At 49.5% G+C, this 24,541-nt stretch overlaps 1 protein-coding gene across 4 annotated transcripts; it reads right to left on the minus strand.

Moving 5' to 3' along the window:
- Window positions 1–256: 256 nt before the first annotated feature.
- On the minus strand, window positions 257–24,462 carry LOC107322571 (NADPH--cytochrome P450 reductase). 4 transcript variants are annotated; one of them, XM_015880726.2, is made up of 17 exons: window positions 24,361–24,462; window positions 23,477–23,611; window positions 15,488–15,677; window positions 8,948–8,996; window positions 8,026–8,154; window positions 7,293–7,442; window positions 6,544–6,668; window positions 5,599–5,688; window positions 5,163–5,261; window positions 4,415–4,531; window positions 4,052–4,170; window positions 3,107–3,288; window positions 2,843–2,992; window positions 2,366–2,633; window positions 1,822–1,967; window positions 1,450–1,535; window positions 257–1,264 (listed from the first exon to the last, which is right to left on the minus strand). In XM_015880726.2, exons 3-17 carry the CDS (start codon window positions 15,661–15,663, stop codon window positions 1,120–1,122), a joined length of 2,031 nt encoding a protein of 676 aa, XP_015736212.1. In that variant the 5' UTR covers window positions 15,664–15,677; window positions 23,477–23,611; window positions 24,361–24,462; the 3' UTR covers window positions 257–1,119. The 4 variants fall into 4 exon arrangements, with proteins under 4 accessions (XP_015736212.1, XP_015736213.1, XP_015736214.1 ...); XM_015880727.2 differs by having other exon boundaries at window positions 24,355–24,423; XM_015880728.1 differs by lacking the exons at window positions 23,477–23,611; window positions 24,361–24,462 and adding an exon at window positions 19,841–19,979.
- Window positions 24,463–24,541: the final 79 nt, after the last annotated feature.

A 24,541-nucleotide genomic window follows, 5' to 3' on the forward strand; every position in this document is an offset into this window, starting at 1 on the left:
CAGGAAGGGGAGGGCTGAGCAAAGCCGTATTGCTGGCTGATGCTGCAGAACAAACAGCATCGTGTCCTGAAGCCCTCTGCTGCCAAAGGGAACCCCTGAAACAAACAGCACTTCCAGCACAGCTGTGCCTCTGTGCTGCCTCAGACTGAGCTCACCTCACCCTGCAGTCAATGTGTGCTCCCCCAGCTCCTTGGCTTCTCCTACCTGCCTCCTTCCTCCAGCAGAGCAAGGGGAAGGCAGAAGGGCAAACAGCAAATTACAGAAACAGTGTTTTTATTCCAAGGGTAAGTATATATTTAAATAATTTACAGTCATTGGACAGCCTGAAAAGGTGGTTGGTTTGTTTCTTTTTTCGCTTCCATGATTAAAATCACCAAGATATTGAAACAAAAACAGTATTTTAAAAAATAGTGAGCATACACAGCATGATGGAGGGGATGGAACAGGGGAGCTGCTGGTTGCAGGGCCCAAGGGAGCCAGCAGGACCCTGCAGCTGTGACCCCAGATCAGGTTGTGGGGAGGGGAGAGGAGCTGCCCCCCACCCTGCTGAGTGCTGGGGGGCTGCAGGGGAAGGGGGGGGTGCCTGCAGGTCCTGGCTGGGTGCAGGCTCTGCCTTGTCCTCAAGCAGCAACCTGTGGTCATCCAGTGACAGCACAGGGCATAGAAACCAGCCCTAGAGAGGGCTGAATAGGAGAGGGATGAGAGCAGATCGCTGCCCCACGCTGTGCCCTCACACCAAACCTGCCAGGTTCCTCCACCACCACTTCCATCCCCAGCCTGCAAGGCACAAGGGTGGTTGGTCTGTAGCTCCAGAACGAGGTGCCAGGAAATAAGGCAACACCCCATGTGCAGAAAAGATCCCAGAGCTCCCCCAGGGCCACCCATCCCTCCTGCCCCACATCCCCAGGGCAAACACTGGGGACAAAGCCTCGGCCACCCCCTGTCCCTCCACCTGTCCCCTTCCACCACTCGGGGTGCACAGCCCACCCTGGGGGCAGAGGAGGGATTGGGGTGACAGCGGGGGAGCTGGAGGCTGGGCACGATGCAGTCACTCACAGGAGTGGTGGGTGGGAGGGCACCTCCTGTGTTCTTCTCTCCCTGGCCCCACCATCCTCACTCTTAGCTCCACACATCCAATGAGTACCGGCCCTTAGTCATCAGTTTCTTTATATAGTCCACGGCCTGAGATTGATTCATGTTCCCATACTCAGCCACGATCTCATAGAAAGTGTTCTGCACGTCCCGGGCCATGTTGCGGGCATCCCTGGAAAGAAGAGGGCCATGAATGAGGTGGTAACACAGAGCAAATAAGAGCTTGGCAGTCCCTGAACACATGGATGGGGGCAGCCCATTCCATTTACCTGCCTGCTCACTGTCCCACTGAAAAAGGAGTGAGCAGGCAGGTAAATTACTTTTATCCCAAGGTCTCTTCCTTGCCCCAGGACTTACCCACACACATAGATATGAGCATTTCCATCATTCACCAGCTTCCAGATGTGTTCCTTGTTTTTCTTTATTAAGTGCTGGACATAAACCTGGCAAGAAACAATGGGCTTTGTCACAGGTGGGGGTGGAAAGCCAAGTTCACACCCACAGAACCACCCCAATCCCACACAGCAGCAGAGGGGCTGGGTGCTCCTTTGATTGCCATGGGCCTCCTCAAACAGCAGGGCTGGGCGTCCCCAGACCTCAGAGCCTTATTATCCACCACCCCCATGGCTCCATCGATCCTTGTGGTTCCCTTCCAACTCAGGATACTCCATGATTTTATGGGAGTGATGTTGGGCAATGGGAGCAACCGAGGGAGGGACAAGAGGTTACCTTCTCAGCCTGGTCCCTGGAGAAGGCGACGTTGAGCTGGGTGAGGACGCCCTCCTGCTTGAAGCGGGCCAGCTCCTGGCGGTACAGGTAGTCCTCGTGCTCACGGCGGCAGCCATAGTACAGCACCGTCTCACCCACCTCTTTGCCTGCGGTCACACAGCACCATCAGCCCCTTGTAGCCCCCCAGCCCTGCCCTCCCCACCTCCCCCTGTCCTGCTCACCCAGCCCAGGGCTGAGAGATCTCTTGCTTCTGTTTATGAGAAGCTCAAGGCTGATCCCAAGATAGATACATGCTTTAGAAATGAGTCAAAGTGACCTGCCTGTGCTTTTCTGGAGAGGTAACAGAGGTCAAATGGCTTCAATCTACCTGCCCTTTAAGTGCCCTCTGTGGCCAGCAAACAAGGACAGAGCATCCTCGTGCTGGGACAAAGATGTTGCCCTTCATCTCCAGTCATCACCCAGCAGCACAAGCTGCACCCAATGGAGGCACTGACCAGCTCAGCAGGGCACCCCTCAGTGCCCAGGGGAGTTTCTGGGTGCTCACCCTGCTCCTTCAGCCAGGCCCGCTCCTGTATGAAGCCGATGAAGGGGGCAATGCCAGTGCCCGGTCCGATCATGATGACGGGTGTGCTGGGTTTGAAGGGCAGGCGGAACTGCGACTTGCGGACATACATGGGCACCAGGGAGTTCCTCCCGTTCTCGTTGGGCACTTTGTTCTTCAGCCAGTTGGTGGCCACCCCTTTGTTCAGCCGTCCCGTCTTGGTCTCGTACTCCACCGTCACAGCACAGATGTGGATGGAGTTGGGGTGAACCTGCAGGAAGGGGATGTCAGCACAAGGCAGGAGGAGCCTCCAGCTCCCCAGCAGGCTGCAACGTTGGACAGAAAAGATTTCCCTCTACAGAAGTTGGGATAACCCAGAGCAAATCCCCCAAGTTCTGTCCCTGTCAGAGCAGGGGGACTGTGCTATCATGGAGCTGAAGCTGAATGGCTTTCTCAGCATCCTTCATGCTGTGTGCTCACCTTGGAGGAGGAGGCAATGGAGTAGTAGCGGGCCTGCAGGCGGGGCAGGAGCTCACACAAGTGGTCGATGGGGGGACGCAGTGAGGTCATGTCCTGCAGGATGGCCAGGATGTTCCTCCGGGCCTCCACCACCCAGCTGAGATAGAGAGCCTGCGGGCAAGGACGGCACAGCCGTGACTTCACTACAAAACCACAAACGCTCCCCAGAGCACAACGCCTCCCTTCAGGGCATCCCCCAGATCCAGCTCAACCCGCAGCTCACACCTTCCCCTCAGCAGTGGATGATGCCATCTTTCGGAGCTGCTCCTGCTCGCTGCTGTCTGTGGCGTATTGGGCCAGTTCATAGAGCACGTTGGTGCGGGGCGGGTTGGTGATGTCCAGGTAGTAGGTCAGGGCTGTACGGTAGGAGGTGGGGCAGGGGAAGGGGTGTTTCTTGTTGGATTCCTCTGGAGGAGAAGAGAGGAAAGAAAGAGAGATGTCAGCAACCGCTTGGTGTCATGTTAGATTTCAGCTATGGACGTTTGGGAAAGCGAAGCACCATCAGTCAAGGCTGGAGCCATTCAGTTTAGCAAACTAAAAGCAAGTACAGGGACAGGAATGATTGTGTGAGGCCAGGCAGCCCAAGACACAACACAGGGGTCTGCAGCCTCTAGCAGAGCATCACAGCCAGTTACTCTTTGGAAATGAGAAGTCAGCTCTCAGACTTCTGGGCCAGTAACTCTGATGCCTCAGGTCAGGCATTGCTGTTTCAGAAGTAACACAAGCAGCAGCTGCAGCCTCCCTCCTGCCACAGGCCAGCTCCGCTGGGAACACTGCCCAAGAAAAGCTCTTTGTACCAGCACTGAAAAGTGCTCTCTTCTGGCAGCTCAGCTCCCAAGTCTGTGTGTAACCTACAGGGACTGAATAACAGTGTTTCAGATTCGAAAGCTCCTATTGAGCTCTGGGGCTGCTGCAGCAAAAGGATGCTCTGGTGGGCTGGTGCTCCGTAATTAGGAGCGTGTTGTTACATAATTTGTTGTTGAATGGGCACAGCAAACATGTCACAGCTGATCCACTTCAGCTGGCTTGCAGCAAACAGGCACTATGCCACTACTGCAAGATGCATTCAGAGTGGCCATGGGATGTCTCTGCCTGGAAGTGTCTTACAGGACCTGTGGGCGTGATGTAGTGGGAAGGACAGAGGCCTTGCATGAGTGGATCCATACTCACCATCCAAATTGTTTAGTGACATGATCGTATCCAGATCTGTGCCCAGAATCTCGCCAAACTGATTCACCAAAGATGCGTCATTGGCCGGATACACAGCCACGTGGTCCCCAGACTCATACCTGGTACAAGAACAGGAGGGGAAGAGATGAAATACAGGCACTACTTCTTGTCCATACCGAGCCTGAGATGCTCAGCTGGAGGACAGGCTGCTGGTTAGAAAGATAACACTGAAACTTGAGCTGCTGCACAGCACCTGCAGAACCAGGGACCCCAAAGAATCAGCAGTCATGGTAGTTGAGGAACCATCATTTTCTTTTCTACAGGGGAGCTCCAAAAATCACAGTAGTTTTTCCCAGAACCTACCTGATTTTGGAATTGGAGATATCCAGCTCCAGGTGCATCAGGTGTCGTTCCCCACCTTCGTTCAGCTTACGGTTCTCTGTAACCACAGCCAGGAAGGGATTCTTGGCATCAAACGGCCTGGGAGGAAAGACAAGGTCCCTCTGGGTTACTCTCCTGCAGGCTCACAGGACTGCTTTCATCTAGATATGTTCCTTCTGTCTCCAGAGCAGGGTCCCACCATTAGAGCACGGAGCCATCCTGGCTCGTGTTTCAAAGCACACCATAGCACAAAACTTATGCTGCTGCTACCCACAGTTGGCAGAGAAAACAATCATTTTCCTTCTAAGTACAGCCCGGCAACCAACAGCTCCTATCCCATTTAGAACAAGTGATGCAACAGCAGATTAGAGGGAGTGTCACCTCTCAAAATGGTATTTCAGGTTGTAATTCATTTACACAACCTCCCCACAACAATACTGCAAGCAACCATCACACAGTAACCACTCCAGGGGAGGAAAGGCTCTGACTGACCTCAGGACAAATGCTGCACACTTACCAGCCAAACAGCGTAGGAGAACACAGCCAAACTCTCAAACATGAATGACTCATTAACTGCGGAACCCTTGAGAGTCCCAGGGGACATCTGAACCCATTTCTCTTGGGCAGATGTCTGCCACGTGGCTGTGTTGCTAAGATGACACTGCCTGCATAGCTTGTGTAGTTAGAAACATCAAGAATGCCATTGGCAAAAGGCAAGTCTGGCACTTACGGCTTCTGGTTCTCGTAGCTCTTGAGACGGCCCATCTCTCCAGTGTACACCTTGTTCATGTTCACATCTGTGTGCACCACCAGCTCGTACTGGCGGATGCTGGAGGAGGAAAGGGGACAGAAGAGATAGGAAAAAATGTCAAATTGGTAATGACGAGACCCAATTGGAAACATCACCTGCTTTACTGGGTATGGTGCAGTTTAAACAAATGACACTTCCACCCTTCACCCATCTCAACACATCAGGAAGCAGGGTGGTAATGCTCAGTGCCCAAACCAAGGAGAACTGTCTGTTGGGAGCACTGCAAATCTGTGTGTGCCTCAAGCCTGGAAGAAGCAACAGCTTGCAGGAAAGGGGACAGCAGCTCAGGCCTGATGGCACAGCCATCACGTGGCCAATCTTTCTGGCACCCAGATGAAAATGCTCCCATACCCACCTGGATTCCTCTCCTGTAGCCTCCACCCCAAAGTGCTCACACACTGCTGGCCAGAACTGCTCTCTCCAGGTGATGAAATCTTCTTCCAGGCTGGATGAGGAGAAAGAGAGTTTTAACACTCCCGCTCAAGAGGAAGCAGAGGGATGTTCCCAGAAGAGCCAACTGAGATCCCTATGGAATTCCTCCTTCACCATAGAAAAAGGCATCTGCCTGTTCTCTCTACATGCTCACACATCACCAGAAGAGCATCTTCAGAGCACTGAGTATGAGGAAAGGAACTCCTGCTACACCTCCCTTCACAGCCACAGAAGGCTGGAACTCAGGCTCGGTGTCTTTGCCCATCTCAGCATCCCATTGCCCATTCCTGGCATGAGGTCACCTTCCAGATTCCAATTTTGAAAAGTCTATTTTCCTGAATTCAGAGCCTCCCACACAGGGCAGATCCCTCTAATCAGATCTTGCTGTCCTTGGAGGCAAAACTACAGGTTAATGTAATTCGTGACATTAAGCTTCTGCCAAGAGGTTGTTCAGGTAAATACAAACAATTTCTCTTGGACTCTGAGTTGGAAAACTGCTGCATTCAACCATAAAATAAACAGCTCACAAGGAGATGGAGCTTGTCTCATCTGCAGGGATGAGAGGGCTTCTCCATGCAGGCACAGATATCAGTGGAGCTGCAGAAGTGCGAAGGCAGAAGAAGCTGTGAAGCCTCATGAAATATACAGTTATGGTCATTTAAAGCTGATGCTGGATTTCAGCAAGGTATACAGGGTATACGTGACTGATTTATATGAGAGAGAACAGACACACTCAGGGACATGGCAACCACCATAACTAGCCCTAAGGAGTTTGCTTCTGTCTTAGCAGTAGAGCCAACACATTGCCAGGGACCCTTCTGTGATGCTACAGCCAGTTCAGAGCAACCCTTCAAGCTGAGCTACTCACTTGCCATCATCATCTCCCAGCCCAAGCTCAAAGATGCGCTGGGCTCCAAGCTCCTCCAGTCTCTTGTCCACATATTTCCCCATTGCATTGAAATGCTCATAAGTCTTGTTCCCCAGCCCAAAGACCTGAAAGAGAACACTGATAGTCAAGGAGAAGCAGGGACTGGATTTCCTCCATCAGACAGCACCCTCTGTCCTTCCCCTCCTACAAACCACCCAGCAAGTGCTTACAAACTGCTTCTTACAGAGCAGCTTAACATCTCCAGCAGTGCATTTTCCTTTCATTTGCAATTGTGATGCTGCCTAAGGAATTTGGCTGGCGTTCAGGTGAGGTGGCTGTATCTCAGCCAATTATTCAGCGGAGCACAGAAAAAGAGCCACACACTCCTCCAAGCAATTTAATTTGTGAGAGAAGATCTAGCCAAAGGCTGCTCAATTAGCTCCTGAACAACAGCAGCAGCCTGTAACTCATTTACAGACCGTATATTCAATGTCTGCTGGGCTGTTTGGGCAAACCCTCGTGATTCAGGGAGAGGAGAGAGCTCTCTGACAGCTACATTTAAAACACGTAGATATATGTTTGCAAACATCCGTGCAGCTTGGAGAGGAAGACAGTAAGGACAGCATCCAGAACAGGCGTGGAAGGCATAGACATCATGTTGTGTTTTTACCCAAGCCACGTGCAAGTGCAGTGAAAGGCTTTTGACTTTCCTGCCCAAATACAGCATAAACTGGAATTAAACCACTTACTGCAAAGCGGAGACCTGACAGGTCAGCATCAGCCTCCTGCAGCCAGTCGTAGAAGTCTTGGGCATTGTCTGTAGGATCACCCTCACCATACGTAGCCATACAGAACACAGCCAAGGACTTGTCAATCTCAGAGAGGCGACTCAGGTCCGACTACAACCAAAGCAAAGAATAAATCCTCAATGATCACACAATGTGATTATTGGGCAAGCCTACACCTACACTGCAGCTACACCCCTGGTGCGCAGAACAGCACTATGCCATGTCAAATAACTGCTTACAAAAGGGATTAGGAAAAGGCCAAACCCACCTGAAATGGTAAGGAAAACAAAGCTAACTATACCACTGGATTGCAAGTCAGAACTTCTATTCCACCAGAAAAGTCACAGGATTTTCCATTCAGGCTTAAGGGATCAGGATTAACGTTCCATGTGAAGAATAATACAGTGTCAATGCCCCTGTGCAAGACTGCAGCAGTACGGTACCAATGCTGACTGCAGAAGGCACATACAGTTTCATACTGCCACCAGATGACTCATGAGTCCCAAGCACTCCAGACTACATTCCTTTTTCAGCCACATTGCAGCATTCACCCCAAACCCATAGACTGTAAAGCACCAAGAGCACCTCTGCATCTCTGACTACGAGTTGACTTCCTTTCCTCCTTTAAGTGAGACTACTAAAAGGACAACAGTCCCTTGCCCATACCCTTGGGCTGCGTTCATGGCTAAATTACCAAGTCATACTCCTCTGGATCTGCTGCCATGCCACGGAGTCCATAGCGGTGAGCGTCTTTGGAGAGGCGATTGGCAAACTCCTCTGCTGTACCCGTCTGGGAACCATAGAAAACCACTATGTTTCGTCCCTGGAGAGAAGAAAAAGAAACTGTTAAATGGCAATTAACCATTTGGCAATGAGCAAACACATCTTGTCAAAATGGAAAAGCCTGGGATCAGGAGACCTGGACTGCAGCTTAAAGACAACTAGGAAACTGCATCTGTACAGGACTTCACAGGCTAAGCTGTTAATACGGTCAGTGTCAGTCTCAGGGAGGTGACTCAGGTCAACCTAAAATGACAGCAAAGAACAAACTTTCAAGGCTTATTCTCAGCCTCAAAGCTACAGATTGACTCCGGAAAGCAGGAAACTCCCTGGACAAGAAAGACTTGCCAAAGCTTTGGGGAAAGCATCTGAGTACAGGAGCTCCTGCTCCACAGCAAGCCATTTACTTTGAAGTAAAATGGAAAATATCTCCAGCCTTTACATTTTCCCCTGCCTCCTCTTGCACCCAGTCCAGCAGAGTCCAATCTGCCAGTTCTGTGTACAATTCCCATTCCTGAGTGATCCCGGTTTGGGAATTGACCACAAAGATGAACAACTGCCAGCCAATGACTTCAGTCTCCACCCTTCCCACGCTAACTTTGATCTCCTATTACACTTCTTTTTTCCTTACATCAAATTGTCAATTTCATTTTTTTTCTCTCTAAGAACAAATGTTCAGGCAGAGAATGGTATTGATCTATTCCTGCCTCTGGACACTGCAGCAGAATGCCTCTGGATGCAAGTCAGTCCCACTGCTGACAGCTAACAGCCTCCAGAGGAAAAAGGGGATGACATGAGATCTGTCACCTTCCCAGCACCCAGATTAAGCAGCTTACCGTCTTCTTCATCTTCTCAATGAAGCTGCTATCTCTTGCTGGAGACGATCTGAAAGACAGAAGAAACCTCCCTTCAGATGGGTACATTCGTTCTTTAAGGTCAGAGATAAACAAATGGAGGAAAAAGCAGCCCCTGGGCTGCATCAGATCTCAGCAGGGCTACCAAAGTGGTGAGATTCCCCATCAACTACTCACATTTGGCATCCCAGGACAGACACAGAGCAGAGGAAAAGCCGGCTGCCAACCCTACCTCCTTCAGGAAAGTGCAGGCAAAGCCCAGGAACTCAGCCCTGGGCAGCAGGAAACTTTCACTTTGAGAACTGAAAAACTGCTGGTTATGGGGACCTCACAGAACTAGGATGCAAAAGTACGCCTTCAGATAAACCTCAGATGCCAAGCAATAGTGTGAGATGGGGAGAACACCCTGCCTCTGCTCCTCTGAGGTGGGCAGGCTTTGGTTCTGAGCCATGCACCAGGGGAGGATTCTCCAAGTATGAAGTAAGACAAGGCTAAAAACCAGCTGTTCTGACCTCAAAACAAACCCTGCAGAGCAGATGGGCACACAGAGCCTCAGTGGTGGATCAGTGTCTGGCAATACAAATGCTGCCCTTTGAGGTCCCACAGTGTTAATTTCCACACTGGGGTTTCTGTCTCCAGCACAGAGGTATTTGCTTTGTTGCAAGGAAGTGGCTTTCTCATGCTTGAAAGTGGGAAAAACCATGGCATTGAGAAACATGCAGGCAGAGAGATTCACAGCACTATGGATACCCTATTATTTAGGAAGCCAAGCGAGCTTAACTATCCTAAATGCACTCGTGGGCTTCTAATGTCACACTGTGAAAGCAACGTGACCCTGCTGACAAGTGGGCCCTCTGGGAACCCCACAAGCAGACACAGCTCTAGCTATGGTCAGATTAGACACTGGGGTCTCTTCAAGATAGGCAAACAAGTGCCAGGAGCTCACTTGCTGTCTTCCCTGCTGAAGCTCTGGTAGCAGAGAAGAGAGGAACGTGGGACCCGTTCCCATTCCTCTTTCACAATGGAAGAATGCAAGGCTGGGTCTCCTGTGGGAAGAGAGAAGCCTCCAGGCAAAAAACAAATGGTTTTGGCTCCAGCCCATGAGAGAATGTGCAGAGCTCACTAACAGTTTCCTAAACCCTGCAGCCCAGAGGGAGGGATCTGCGTGAACGTGCAGAGACATTTGCAGAGTGCACACACAGTGCAGCAGGGTGGGGGCATCCAATCCAAGCCCCCCTTTCTACCCAAACTTCACAAGGAGCTCCACAACCAGGCCTGGGAGCTCTGAGAAGTTAAATTCCCCAAGTACCATGTACGAAAGATGAAGCAAATCCTCCCCAGAAATGATACTCACAGAGGCTGTGCTCCCAGGAGAGTGCTGCTCTGTGCCCCTATTTGCCCCCTCCATGGCTAACAGCCTCTTTGTGTTTGCATTTGTACCCTGCTGGGAACAGGGGCACTGCAAGCACCTTTCACAGAGCAACCCCAGCCCTACCCCTGCCAGGATCCAGGCTCCGCAGAGCTGCCCCCAAAGCCCACTTACAGGACTCTCACTCCGTTTTTGGCTCCCATGTGAACCTCTTTCTTTTACTGCCCTCTGGAAATGAGATCCAATTAAAATAGCTGTTGGGTCAACTGCTAACCAGAATGCTTTTAAAGTAAGGAAAAACAAGTTTTGGATTCTTTCAGTAACGCTCCCTTTTAAAGGAGAAAAGGGCACACATGGAGCTCACCCACTTTCAAAGGAGGCAACCTTGCACTGAAGAGTCTGTGGCTCAGACATAGAAGAAACGAGCCTGGCTTCTGTCAAAAAGAAAAGCCACAGGATTCACTGAAACTGTTTCATCAGGGTGGCTCGAAAATCTGAGCAGTAAAATGCAGAAATCCTGATTTTCATTGTCCAGCCAGGAAAATTCAGGACAGAAAGCACGTCTTCACATCAGTGACCACTCTTAAGTTTAATGTAGCTCACAATGTGTTTATAATAGTTAGAAAAAGTGACGGGTGGAAGAAAGGAGATTAACTCCTTTGTTGAAACAAGTGTACAGATTGCCCACCCTTGCTGAGAGTCCAGAGCACAAACAAGTCCCAGGGTGCTCTCACTTTGATTCCAGGAGGATAAAGGGAGGCGTGGAGGAAATCACAGGCAGCTCAAAGTTATCTAAGTCTGAATAAAAGGTGTTCAGCTGGAACAGAAAGCTCCCACACCTGCCTACCAAAAACAAATGCACATCCAGAAGCAAGAATGCAGCTTGGTCGCTGCACAGAAACTGCTCTCACTCAAGCACCCACACTGGGGACCTCCTTCACAGCAGCCTGCCTCCAAGCAGAGTCTCTCCCTGCCTTCTCCCCCTGCTCTGAGTCCTTCCCTTTGCCTGCTGGGCCATTCACTTACCTGGACACAGCCGCCTCTTCTCCTGGCACCGAGTACACACATCCCATGGTCAGGGCAGGGAAAAGGCAAACAAAGAGTCCCAGGGCAGCTCTCTCTGTCTGCAAGGGGAGGTGTGGGGGAAGGAGCTAACTTAGCTCTGGAGAAACATGCACACAGGCCTTTCCATTCTGCTCCTTCTGGGCATTGAAGCCAAGCGTCAGCCTTTTGTTAAAAAGAAGAGAGCCGGCACAAAAGGTCCCAGTGAAGGTCATAGCAGAAGTGGTGCAGCTCGCTCAGCTCCTGGTCGCGAGGCTTTGGAAGTTACTGAGTGGATCCGCACAGTCCTGAGACACTGCAACATCTGGCAGCAGTGGCAGAAAGGAATTAGGAGTCAAGAATGAAACCTCCCAGGATTCTCCGCAGCACACGTCCCTCTCCCATCCGCATGGAACAAGACGGGGGGGGGGGACACAGGATGCAAAGCCCTCCCCCAGCCTTGTTACCCTGGAAACTGTTTATATCACAGCTGCTTTTATATATATTCTTTAAAAGAAAAAAAAAAGTCAGTGCTGTGACTGAATGAAACAATTCCAGACACTGTGTGAGTAATGTCATGGGTAACTATGGCAGTGCCATTATGGAGGCAGCTCAAAGGAGTTTGTTCTCATCAGGATCCTATTAAATTAAATTAGAGATGGTCTCCCCCTAACACACAGGCAGGCAGCTGAGAGCTAATCAGGCTGAGAAGCTGGAGCAATTCCTGTGACAGGAAGCCCTACAAGCACCAGAGAATGAGTCTCTCTAGAGCTGCGGAATAGAGATAAGCCTAGTTCTGCTCCAAACAACGTTAAAGACAAGGAGGGGGAGGAGAAGGGTGAGCTGACATCAAGCATAGCAATCAGTGTCTCACCCATGTCTCCACAGGGTAACAATCTCTGCAATTCCAGAGCAGGAGGGAAGAAATCTGTGATTGAGAAACACACAGAGGTGGCACCTGGGTGGAGGAAAAAACAATGAGGGCACTCCTCAGTAATGTCACCAAGTAAAGTTGCTCTCGCCACGGCTGCATTGAGATCGAGAGCTGCTCTCTCTAATGACATCTGCAGAGCAGGCAGCCAGGAACACTCCAATGGTTTCAATTAAAACTGAAAACAGTCAAAATGCAAAAAATCCTCAGATGGCAGCAGCCTGGGCTGCCCTGTGGGTATTTCACAGCACAAGTAGATGAAGTCTTGCATGCAAAAAGCTCTGTATGTGCTGAATCCCTTCTCTGGGGGCTTCAGGCAGAAGAACAGCTCTGCTCCACCGTAAATGGAAGGGAACAGGGAATGCTGTAGCTTAACCCTTAGACATACCCAACAGGGTGAGGGCAGGACTGCTCCCAGCACACGTAGGCAGGCAGGGCCACAAAAACCAAGCCCAGATGAGACGCCATCCAGAAGAGAGCACTTTGATTGCGGACATCTTCTTTAACAATCAGCAGCAATTCCAGCAGTGCAATTCCAACTTCTTCCTTGGAGACACAGCTGTACTGACCTTCTTGATAGAGGTACGCTGCTCAGTAGCAACTCCAGGAGGGAAGTGAGGTGTCAGAGTTGAGTTGGGAACTATCTTTGTGCCCTCATGCTTTGGAAGGAAACCCAGCAGCAACCTTGACAGCCACCTGAACTGCTTTTCAAACCTTCAGTTCTCCAGTCTCTCACAGGTGAAGCTGAAGTTAGGAGTTCAAGGAACACAACAGAAAACATCAGCGAGTACTGCCAGATAAAGCAGTTCAGGACAGCCTGGCAAGTCAAGGCACAGCTGCAAGGAAAGTGCTGAAGAAAAGCAAATCTCTTAAGGCCAAGGCTCTCCACTGCAGCTGCAAAGGGCTCTGTCTCCACAGCCAGCTTCCTCCATGCTTGCTATACAGCCAGCCCAGGGCAACAGCTAACACGACTGTATTGCTGATCTGCTTGTTCAACAGCAAGGAAACTCCACCCCAGGCTCTAAGATGACAGGGGGAAGGAAATCCAAGGCTGAGCAAGGTTATTTTTCCCCTCTTGTTTTCCTCACGTTTCCAGGCATCCCATAAAATGATACTGCAACAGCAGCAGGAAGTCACTGTCTCCGACCAGAGGATAAATGTGCCATGAGCCACAGCTTGGGCTCATGGGTCCAAGCTCCCCTCAGCTTACTACAATGACCACAGTTCTTATCACAACATAACCATGCTCATTACAATCTCCAGAGGATACCCACATGCACAAACAGAAGAAGCTCCCAGGCATGAAAGGGAACTATTTGACTGATCCAACAAAATCAGGGGTGCCAGGCCTGCATTCAGAGGGCTCTGTCTAACAATTAGAGGATTTATGATCTGACCAGAGGGGAAACAAGGAGACCAAATCTGTTCCTTTTCAACTACAAACCAAACTGCAATCCAAACACTGAAAGACAAGCCTTGAGAAGTGGAAGCAGCACAACTCAATAAGGTAAATACAGAAGAGATACAAGGCCCACAACCACTTACTGTGTTTGACATAGCTTACGTTTACACACAGGTACTAGAAACAGTTACCCCATGCTGAAATGCCTTGGCCTACCACCAAATGTCCTCATCTGGCCAGAATGTGGAGAGTTCCTTCCACATCTGACTGCAAGTCCTGCTCTGTCGCTCAAGTGAATACTTTCAAATGAATGACCAAGAAGAATTTCATACCAGAGCAGCACCCTTTAAGTGCCTCATGGAGGAAACCACTTCATGAAGGGCATCTCACCACTGCAATTGTGTGCACAAATCTTGAGCCTAGTGCGAACATCCAAACACCATGATCCACTTCACCACTCTATGGTCACACAACCTGCAGTGTACCCAACATTACAAACACAAAAGATTCACCTTAGACATGAGGTTACCTTCTGTGAAGGCCTACTACTGTAAAACCAAAGAGTTGGCTTTCTGTCTGCGGCAAATGCATCCACACAGAGAACAGATCCCAGGTAGGAAAGGTACTGCACAGCTCCAGCTCCTGAGGTCTCTGCTGCACAGTTTCATACCTGTACTTACTGCTCTCACCAACGCAAGGCCCACTGCACCAGGAGGAAGTAGAAGGAATAGGATCAAAAGCCCAGAAGAAATCTGATGGGACAGACAAGGAACTAAAAACCTCCACCAATGCAGCTCATTCCTGGCCCTAGAAGACAGGGAGGAACAAGGACCCCTCTCGAAATCCAGTCTCCTGCTGCAGAGACCAAGTATCAAAGCCAAACACATTTCACAAGAGCTGCCAAGCAGTTCATGTCCAGGAACTACCTTCCAGCTCCCAAGGCCCTGTTTCTTCACTTTATAGCTATGAATAGATAAGATTTCCTAGATGGATTTTCTCTTTCTCCAGACTTATCTATGACTTAACTTAACATGCAGAGAATAGCCAAAGCAATCCCTAAGCATTCTGAAGTGCAGCCAAGGGCTTTTAAAGTCTTTTCTTGCCTTGCTTGGCAAGACTAATTACTGATACAGGCCATGGCACAGTATAAGAGAATTGCAGCTTGGCTCTTCCGCAGGGATTTCTGCATGATGAAGCAAACACACAGCTCAAAAGAAACATGTGGGGACAGAAAGGCACTTCAGGACCAAAGATCTGCATCTGGGGACTTCAAAGGTACCTCCTGAGGGAGCTTTTAAGGACCCACTGGCAGCACAAAATCCTCCTACCCTTCTGACAGGAGGAATCCCATGTCATCACTTGGGAAAGTCACCTGTCCTGTGGCAAGGGTCAAAGCAATTTTTTGGATGGCAATGCAAGAGAACCCCTAGCAGGAAGTTTTTTCCTTCTGCCTTCTCCACCAGTTCCTACAGTAGGTTGCAAGCCTTGGTGGCAACTCTGTGAGGTCAGAGCACAGTGGGAAATGCAGCAACTTGCATCGGTGATGCAATCACCATTGAAAGCTGGTAATGGAAACCCCACCTTAACTTCCTCATACATGCAAATCAGTCCTCCTGCTCCCAGAAGTCTGCGATTGTAACCTCCAGGAAGGACCCAGCTGGTGCAAATACTCAAAGAAAACCAAAGAGGAAAGGAAAAGCAAAAGTGTCTTTGTGATCAGAAAATGATATGGAAGAATGAAAGTCACCCTCACCCCACACTGCCTGAGCTGGTACTTACACTGTTTGGATTTTGGGGAGATCAGGGATTTCCTCCTTTTTCTTGCGGAAGAAGAACCAATAAGTAAAAAGCCCAGTGATGAGTGAGATGAGAAACACATCAGTCATGCTGAAGAAAGAGTCTTGTGCAGTGCTTTCAGGAGAGGAGATTGTCGATTCCATACCAGCATCCCCCATGATGGTCAGAGATACTGGAGGGAAAGAAAAATAGATGAACGTCAGCAATTACACACAGACACAGAAAAACTGAAGAGCATTAAGGATTGTTCATAACATGCTTTTCCACTACACACATAATCCGAGGAACACATTGTAGCCCGACAGCTCCCAGACATTTCGAGATGTTCCATTACACTCTGCAAGATCTCTTCCTTCCTTGGTATCTCACTGTCCAGCCAAGCTTATCCCTTCCCACTGCATCCATGTTGATCTATTAGCAGTAATTTCTGCTCAGCCCCAGCCAGCAACACTGGAACAGCCCCATGTTCCAGCAAGGGAGCAAGGGCTGCTAACACCCCAGCAAGGCTCAGCAGGGATGCATGGCCAGCCTTTAGTAGACCTTTACCAACCACAGCCTGCAGGGCATTGCTGGTGGGGGAAGACACCACCCTTCCACACATTCCTCCAGATCTGTCTCTTTCTCCAAGGAGATGCAGAGCTCCTGATTTACTGCAGCACTCACACACTGCAAAGCAGGACTGTGGTGCAGTACTTCTCCAAGTATTCCCACACCACATCATTACAATAGCAAAATGATGAGTACTTCTGACTTGCTATCCTTCCCAGCACAGAGCCCATCCCTTTGTTCCTCTGTCTTCTGCATCAACTCCACTCCCTCCCCTTGTTTACCTTCTGTTTCCTTGAATTATGAGGTCATCAGTAGAAACTGAGCGGAGTTTAAGTGATTTGGCCATGGCCACACTCAAGGTCTGTGGTAGAGCAAGGACATGTACCTAGCCTTTAAGTCCCTGAGTACCCAATGGCCTCTGTCCATTCTGCAGGAGCCACCCATAGCTCCCTCCCTCCCAAACACTGCCAAGCTCTGAACTCTCCTGACCACAGTTCAGACTGAAAGATTACCTGCCCAATGCACAAAGGCACACTCTGTCCAAGCAAACAGATAATTAACTTAACACTTGATTCATAAGGGCAAAGTGACTCTTCTTGTACTTAGGCATCATACCAGCCCAGGAGACCATGGACATTTGAACCTGCACACAAAAAAGTAACTCAGAGCTGCAGGGGTGCCACTAGAGTAAGGACACGTTGAGGCCACATTGAGGCCATGCCCTCTGGCAAAGCTAGAACAGAAACAGCAGCTGTGCCTGGGATGAGAAACTGACTTAAGTTTAAACTCCGCTCACGGTTTATTCAAATCTAAGTCCAGGTTTTTAAAGCAGTTCATTCTTTTCTCCCGACAGCACTCATGTAACAGGGTTTGCTCCACTCTCCTGCTCACGTTGTCTTTTGTTGCGAGCCTACTGAGGGAGCACATAGCTCTGGAGATCACAGAGTACAGCACAGAGAAGTCACAGCCACCCAGCAGCCATCACAGGTGAGCTGCTGGGCATTTCTGCAGGTCAGAAAGCTCTCAGCTCCACAGGAAGCTTCCTTTAGTGAAGAGCTTGGCAAACAACTACTACAAAAGGCACTAAAACCACTGCAGAACTCATACTTTCTGCTGGGCTCTCAGCAATGACACTAAGCAGGGAGTAGGAAGAAAAACATCAGCAATGCAATTACAGACAAGCAAAGTGCTCACTCCTCTCATCAGGTCACCCTGTCCTCCCTGCCTTGTACAGAGGCTTTCCATCTCTGGATCTCAGAGCTGAGCAGGAGCCGGGTGTTATTTCTGTGTAACTGTAGACTAAACTGTTGGGTAAAGCCTCCGCAACCAGAGCTCTGTTGCCAACAACATGCAGTTCCAAGCAGCTCATCTCTGATTGGGATTTACTGTAGGAGATGGTCTGAGGGAAGGCACTAGTTTGAAGAAAAGCACTGCTAGTTTATTGCAGTTTATTGCCCCCACTCCTGATGAAACCTCAGAGGAAGCTATTGAAAAAACAAGGCTGGTGGAGACCACACTAAGCTGGCTTGGGGCAGGAGCTGCAGCCCATCCCTTCCAAGCACCAAATCCAGCACTTGCAGCAGTGAAGCCCTTGGAAAACATTCTTGCACCTAAGCACAACATCCATTAACTGCCTGCCAACCAGCTGCACGTGGAGGGAAGTTTCTAGCCAGACAGCTCTAGCAAGCACAGGGTGGGAAGCATACAGGCTGTGTATGCCTGGCCCCCAGCAATCCCACCCTTTGGCTCAGATAACTCAGCACAGACTTTCACCAGCTTCCCAGGGCTTTGCTTTCGACAGCAAGGAAGTGCAGTGCCTTGGAAGGAGGCATCCCCAGGAGGGAAGCTTTCAGGAATGCAGTGCAGACAGGAGGGGGAGGAAGCCAGACTATCTCCTGGCCTTCACCATGCCGCAGCTCTCCAGCACTTCAAAGGGGAACCCTACAGCTGCAGCACCAGCTGGACCACCCGCTGCTCACCCACAGCCCAAGGGAAGAGCACCAGTTCTAGCACAGGAACCAGAGTCTGGTCTGGTCTCATCTCATCATTCACAAGCTTCCATGGCAAAAAAAAGGTTCTGTACTGAGCTCTGACCCTGGAAGGAAACACCAATGTTCTCTAGTGATAGAACCAAAGACACAAGAAACCCTAATTCTGATGCTGTCCTGGAAATCCCAGATCCTACTAGAATCAAATCAGTTCTTTGCAAGGGAGAACAAAATTTATGACGCAGAAGTAAAAGTTCCCCTTTTATCAGTTTCAAGGGTAGCTATTTTATCCTCAGTGTTTATTTTACCTTCAGTCAAGATAACAATCAAGATAAGGCAGACATCCAACTCCTCCTTCCCCCCCCTTGTTTCTTAATATCAGTCATGCCTACATTTCTTGATCCTTGCCTATGTATGCAGCATCTGGTGAAAAGCAATCAGCCTCAGCCACAATATAAAGTATCTACATAGAAAAGTCACAACATTTTGAAAGGCTGCAATCAAGCAGCACTATTTAGCACAGCCTTCCAGCCTCTCAGTGCAGCTTTTAAACCTGGGACTGTGCACGATACAGAAGCTCGCAATCACTGCAATCACTGGGGAGCATCTCTGCACATCTCCAAGCTGCCAAAGTGATGCATCTCTTCTTTCGTGTTAAAGGATGTGTTTCTAATTCTAAGTGGTCAGCAACCCACACAGATTTGTTATTCTCCCTCTATTGTGCACAGCTGATGGCAGTATTAGGTGATGCTACAGATGCATGCAGAAGCACGCTGCAGCCCTCAGCTCCAAATGGAAGGCAGAACATCAAGTTCATAAAGCAGGCGGCAAGGTCTCCCTTTCCCCAAAATACAAGGAAGCTTCTGAGAGTCACAGATTGCTTGTAGTACCACATATTGACCAAAAGCCCTTGGCACCAAAGCTAAGCTGGTGACTTGTGCAGGAAGTTGGCTCTTCACAGAAGTAGCCTTTTATTTGTGATGTTTGTGTTTTCTCAAGCATCCCAGGATGATTTGCTTTCTTGGCCCACTACTGCAGCCTATGAATCCAAGCCCTGAGCTCAACCCTCCTCCGACCTGCACTGTCAGAAGCAGGACGTGACACACTGACATCAGCCCCACTGGCCTGAGAAGGGAAGGAGAAGCTGACTGCTGACCAAGCACAGCCCCAGGCTGCTCTCCACCTCAGCTCCCACAGCCAACCCCCAACCCAAGGCCAGGATCCCACCATCCAGCTGATTAAAGCCTGTAGCACCAACAAGCCCACAAGTTCAGCCTGACACAGCAGAAGGCTCCTCCTGATCCTGTACACTCAATGCAGTGATAAGCATGAGCCCATATCCCACACCCCTGAGCCTACTGAGGCAGCCTGCTGAACATCTTATAAGGAGTTTTTCAAACCAAGCAGAGCAGCAGCAGTGCACCTTGGACTCACAGAGATAAAGCAAACATGGAAGCTGCAAGCAGAAGCTCTATTTCATAGTGTGTGCACTCTAAATCTGCAACGACTTAATCAAAGGAGTCATCAAGCAACAAACGCATGTGGTGTCATTGGACAATAAACAACTAAGGCTCACACTGATGCTCCTGGTGCTGCTTACCGTGCAGAGGGAGCTCAGCAGGGACCAGGCAGCTCATCCTTCATGGTCCAGGGCATCAGAGAACTGGTCTAAAGCCAAACTATGGCCTGCAAGAGCAAGCTGCAGCCTTGCAGCTGTACAGCCATGCGGCCAACATGAACCAAAGTACTACATCCTTCTCTGCTCACTGGAACATTCCCATCCAGCAAGGACACTTACCAGGCTGCTGTTCTGTTTCTTATCACTGGAAATCTCTCCAAGTCAGCACCACAACAAACTGCAACACACACTCAAAGACCTCCCAGTGCTTTCAGACTGTCTTCCTCCACATCAGGCTCCTGGCAAAAGCTCTGTGCAGCTGTGCCAGGGAAGAGAACAAACGAGCGTGCTGGTGGAAACAGCCTGGCAGAGCACTCCTCTTGCTTCCTGCAGCCACATGACGACCCTTGTGCCACTGACTCAGCACATACTCTGCATTATTAGAAAAAGCAGAAATAGAGCTGTCATAATTACTAGCGCTGGAAGGTCTGAATGGGGGTGAGAGGTTCAGTGTCATCACAAGATATAAGGAAGCCATGAGCCCTTGCACACAGTCAGATGGAGAAGCAGGAAGGAACTTGCTTACAAGCAGGAATTAAGTCATGTGGTAGGGAAAGGATTGTCTGCTTTCACTAAAGATACAAGATAAGCAGGTTACTGAAGTGCCAGGAAGAAATCCCACAGACTTCAGCTCACAAGAAAAAGAGTGCCAGCAGCAACAAGAACGGAGCAGGTTAGTGGTGGAGATGGTATTGTAGCCCATGCACTGAGTCCTGCTGCAGAGACAACTTCCCTGTGTGCTGGTGTTAGGCCAGTAGACCTTTGGAGCAAACTGCTTCCCTCTTTGCAACAGTCCAGTCAGCCATGTAGGGCTGATTCTCACCACTGCCTGACAAACCAAGGTTCCCTATGCACCAAGGTCAGCACTACCATGTCACTTCCAAACCTCATCACATCCTGCAACTTGCCATTCCCCACCATCAGCTCAAGGGTGCGAGGCAGCAGCCCTAAGCTAGAGAGGACCTCGAGGAGGGTAAGAAACATGAAACATGTATATAGTTCAAAGCCTATTTTTTTTTTTCCTCCTTTCTTTGGTGAAACAGAACAAATTACTCTTGCTATGCAAGGTCGCATCCAACCAGGCCTTGACAAACCAGCTCAGACATCATTATTTTTGGCATGACTGATGCACATTCTGCATCTGTTTCAATCTGGAGCTTGAAACACTGCATATTTGAACTCTCACTGTTACAGTGGGATTTTTCTGGCCAATAGCTCTTATTCAAGGACAGCAGAGCAGCTGTAAAAGCAAGGAGAACAACATGAGAGGGTTTACTGAAGCAGAAAGCAACTCTGCCCTAGGGGTATGCCAAGGTGTGGCTACGCAATGAGCGCAGGACATTGGAACCAGAGGATTTAAGGCATTATCTAACACAAGAATGAAATCAAACTTGTTGCATTAACAATACAACCTAGTATTATTGAATTTTCACACTTCCCTTCACCAGGAAATAGCTTGTCTCTCAGCCTTTAAACACAAGGCATTTCAGTGGCTCAAACACTCACCTTTGCACAGATTAACATGAGCCAGCAGAATAAAACAAGCATTCAGGATTTCAGGATAAACAGAACTTGAGATGGGCAGGTAAACTGAACCTCTTTTCTAACTAATGCTGTTCCCCAGCTTTCCTTCCTACAAAGGGACAAATTCAGAGCATCATGACACACAAACTCCTACACAAAACTGGCCACTTACTGACCCTGATTTTACCTGCAGGCACTTACAGGGAGCGGAGCACCTCAAGGCTGGTAGCTGCAGACTTTGATCTCTCCCACCAAGAAGAGTTTAGATGGCCAAAGTCTCTAACACTTTTCTCATTCAGAAGACTTCCTTTGAAGCTAGCAGCTGGAAGAGAGTCAGAAGATGCAGCTAAAATAGATCCAGCGCAAGCTTAAGAACTGCAAACACCTCTGTTTGGAACAGCATGGTTTTTTTTGGGGGGTTATTTATTTACTTAAAGCAAACCCTGTGGTATTTGTACAGAACCAGAACACTTTGTACTTATAAGGTAGCTTTCCCCAGAGGATGTGGAATTGTTTCAAGTATTTTGTGCCTGTGTTCTGTATTGCTGTAAGGGAAGGAGGTGTTACCACATGATCCTTACATGTGGCCATGTTGCTGTCAGCCATGTGGAAACTCATTGGGAGAGCTTTACTCCAGGCCCCAGAAGCACGCTGTACATCTGGCTGGTTCCTGAGTGTGTGCAGTCTGCCTATGAGCCTCCCTGTCTCTGTGGGTAAGTCACCCCAAACTGAACACCTATGAAATACAGGCAACCCCTGAGCTCAGTCCCCTGCAGTCACACACAACCATGTGCAGTCAGGCAGTGCCAGCAAACCCCGGAACATCAGCTCCTTAACCCAAAGCTGACATCCCCATGCCAAAAAGGGACATGAGGCTACAGAACAGCAGACAAGACAGGCAGGGACTAAGCAGGGTCACAGGCTGAATGGTTGAACTCAAGTTATAAGACACACAACCTTCTGACTCTACACTCCCATTCTAGAACGGTCAACACAAACAGAAGATACTTGACACACAGTTTTTCTTTCCCTTTGTAAGACTAGCTGCTCCTCTTACCTCAAATATGTATGCACACAGCCCTGTTACACAATCACAGCTTGCACAATCCTCGCAGGCATTTTATCAGCTTGCTCCTCCAAAGTTTCAAGTTAGTTAGAACCAAGAGATGCTAGCAATGACCTTCGAAAGCAAGTCATTAGATACATTCCACAAATAACTATGCAGCAACATCCATTGTACTTGCCAGTGCCACCAAGATTGATCTAAAAACACCCTGGGCAGGTAACTAAGCCTCCACAGAAGACTTGCACATGTATTGCCAGAGCCAGATTTTCCAAGGACAAAAATCCAACCCCAACTTGAACTCTGAACCCATTTCATCTCCTAGTTCATACAGCAAGAATTGAAAGGAAAAATTAATCAGTAATTCTAATTTATTTGCAAAGCAATAACCAGAGGCACAAAAGCGGCCAATAGTTAAGCAGAAATGCTACAATAGACTGCCACTGTAGATCACATTCAGCTACCCTTTGGACTTGTGGCCTTAGAGAAGCCAGAGATAGGAGCACTCCTATTCCGCTCTGTGTGGACTCTTTAAATGACAAGTAGCACATAATTGACTTGAACTGCAGAAAGAGATAACAAACAGCTTGTAATTGGAGAGAAGCAGCAAGAGATTACGAGCAGCCTGTAATTATTTGTCCTGTTATATGAAATTTCAATCACCACAAAAAACAATCTTGGCAGGCGTGCACCAGCGTCTACAGAGCTCATGACTCACTCAACAATACCACGTATATAGCACACTTGGATCAAATGATCACATTGGGAAAGAAACTTATGTAAGTTCTAAGAACTGTGTTTTTAGAGGTAGGAAAGCTCATGTCAGGCAACAGAACAAAGTTCAGTGTCAGCAGAGGTAACTGCCAAATTGTTTTCCTTTATGTGAGAGAAAAGAGATGGGAAGGAGATGGTCAGAGCACAGATCTGAGCAGGGAAATCTCTTGCCCAGCCCTTCAGGATGGAGCAAACTTCCTCTCTGCTGTGTCTCAACAGCCAAAGATGAGAGTAAAGATCAAAAGGGATTTCAGTCTGTGTGTGGCTCCACGTGTTGCTTTTATTGCAGATGAACTGCGTAAAGAAACCATCACTCCTCAGCTCCTGCTGCCAGCCATTCAAACCCCAGTGCAGCCACAGATACTCCACCTGTGACACTCAAAATAACAGGTTACCTTGCACCTGCTGTTCTGCAAGCAAGCACTGATGAGACCCACGAGCTCCAACCCAAAGGGCAGCAAGCAGCAGGGAGGTGGTAAGATGCTAAGATGAGTTTTGGCCAGACAGCCCCGTCGAGCTTCTCCAACTGCCTGGAAGAAAGAAAAACAAAAGTTACAGAAACCACCACCTTGCTCAACTCAAAGCAGGCACCACCCCAGCAATTATTGATTGAAAAGGAGGCAACTGCAAAGCGATGACAAAACAAGAGATTTTCCTGTCAGTTAGGGCAGGACTCTAATTAACAGCGTTAAGCCAGATGTGTGACACTGGCTCCTCCTTTCTGCCCACTCTTCCAATGTAAAATCTCCTTGCTCTTCCAATGTAAAAGCCTTGGGGAGTCAGTGAAAGCGTTCAGTTGTCACCTTTTTCCTCCTGCTGTGCTGGTTTCCTCCCTGCCATCCCACTATCATGGGAAATGCTTTGGAAATAGCTCTTTATGCACTTTCACATACAACACACAGGACTCCTCCAGCACAGCACAGCCCCAAACCTTGGGGGGGTTCTATCTGTGATTCAGAGCAATCAACCCAACAGAAGATGCATTGAGATAACACTAGGTCCTCCAGGAGCAGCCCAGCAAACAGCAGTTTCCACACTTACAGCAGACTCGTACACAAGGAGCTTACAGATACAGAAGGGCAGCCCCTCACACAGCAGCGGAGCAACAAGGCCCCCCTCAGCGCAGCCCCCCATGGCAGGGCCTCACTCCCCCCAACCCCCCCGCATCATGGCCCCGCTCACCTCAGCCCCCCCATAACCGCCCCCCGCTCACCCCCGATCCCCTCACCCCTCTCACCCCGCTCTCCATCCCCACACCCGGCCTTGCCCTCACCCTCACCCGCCCCGTCCCCGTGCGCTCCGACGCTGGCTGTGCCCGCAGCCCGGCGCGGCCGGCACGTAGAGCGGCGCGCACCACTCTGCGCTCAGCGCGGGGGGAGCAGTGAGCCGCCCCCGCCTCCCGCCAATGGGCGGCGAGCGCGCGAGACGAGGCCACCCCCACCGCCCCCCCCCATGTTCAG

This window comes from Coturnix japonica, chromosome 19 (genome assembly GCF_001577835.2).
Source record: "Coturnix japonica isolate 7356 chromosome 19, Coturnix japonica 2.1, whole genome shotgun sequence".
NCBI classification, from domain to species: domain Eukaryota; kingdom Metazoa; phylum Chordata; class Aves; order Galliformes; family Phasianidae; genus Coturnix; species Coturnix japonica.

Coding starts and splice junctions, on each gene's coding strand:
- LOC107322571 (XM_015880726.2), bottom strand. CDS start 15,663: ATGGGGGATGCTGGTATGGAATCGACAATCTCCTCTCCTGAAAGCACT. Junction 2,634..2,842: donor CCATTGCCTCCTCCTCCAAG/GTGAGCACACAG, acceptor CCCTTCCTGCAG/GTTCACCCCAACTCCATCCA. Junction 1,265..1,449: donor GCTCATATCTATGTGTGTGG/GTAAGTCCTGGG, acceptor TCTTCTTTCCAG/GGATGCCCGCAACATGGCCC.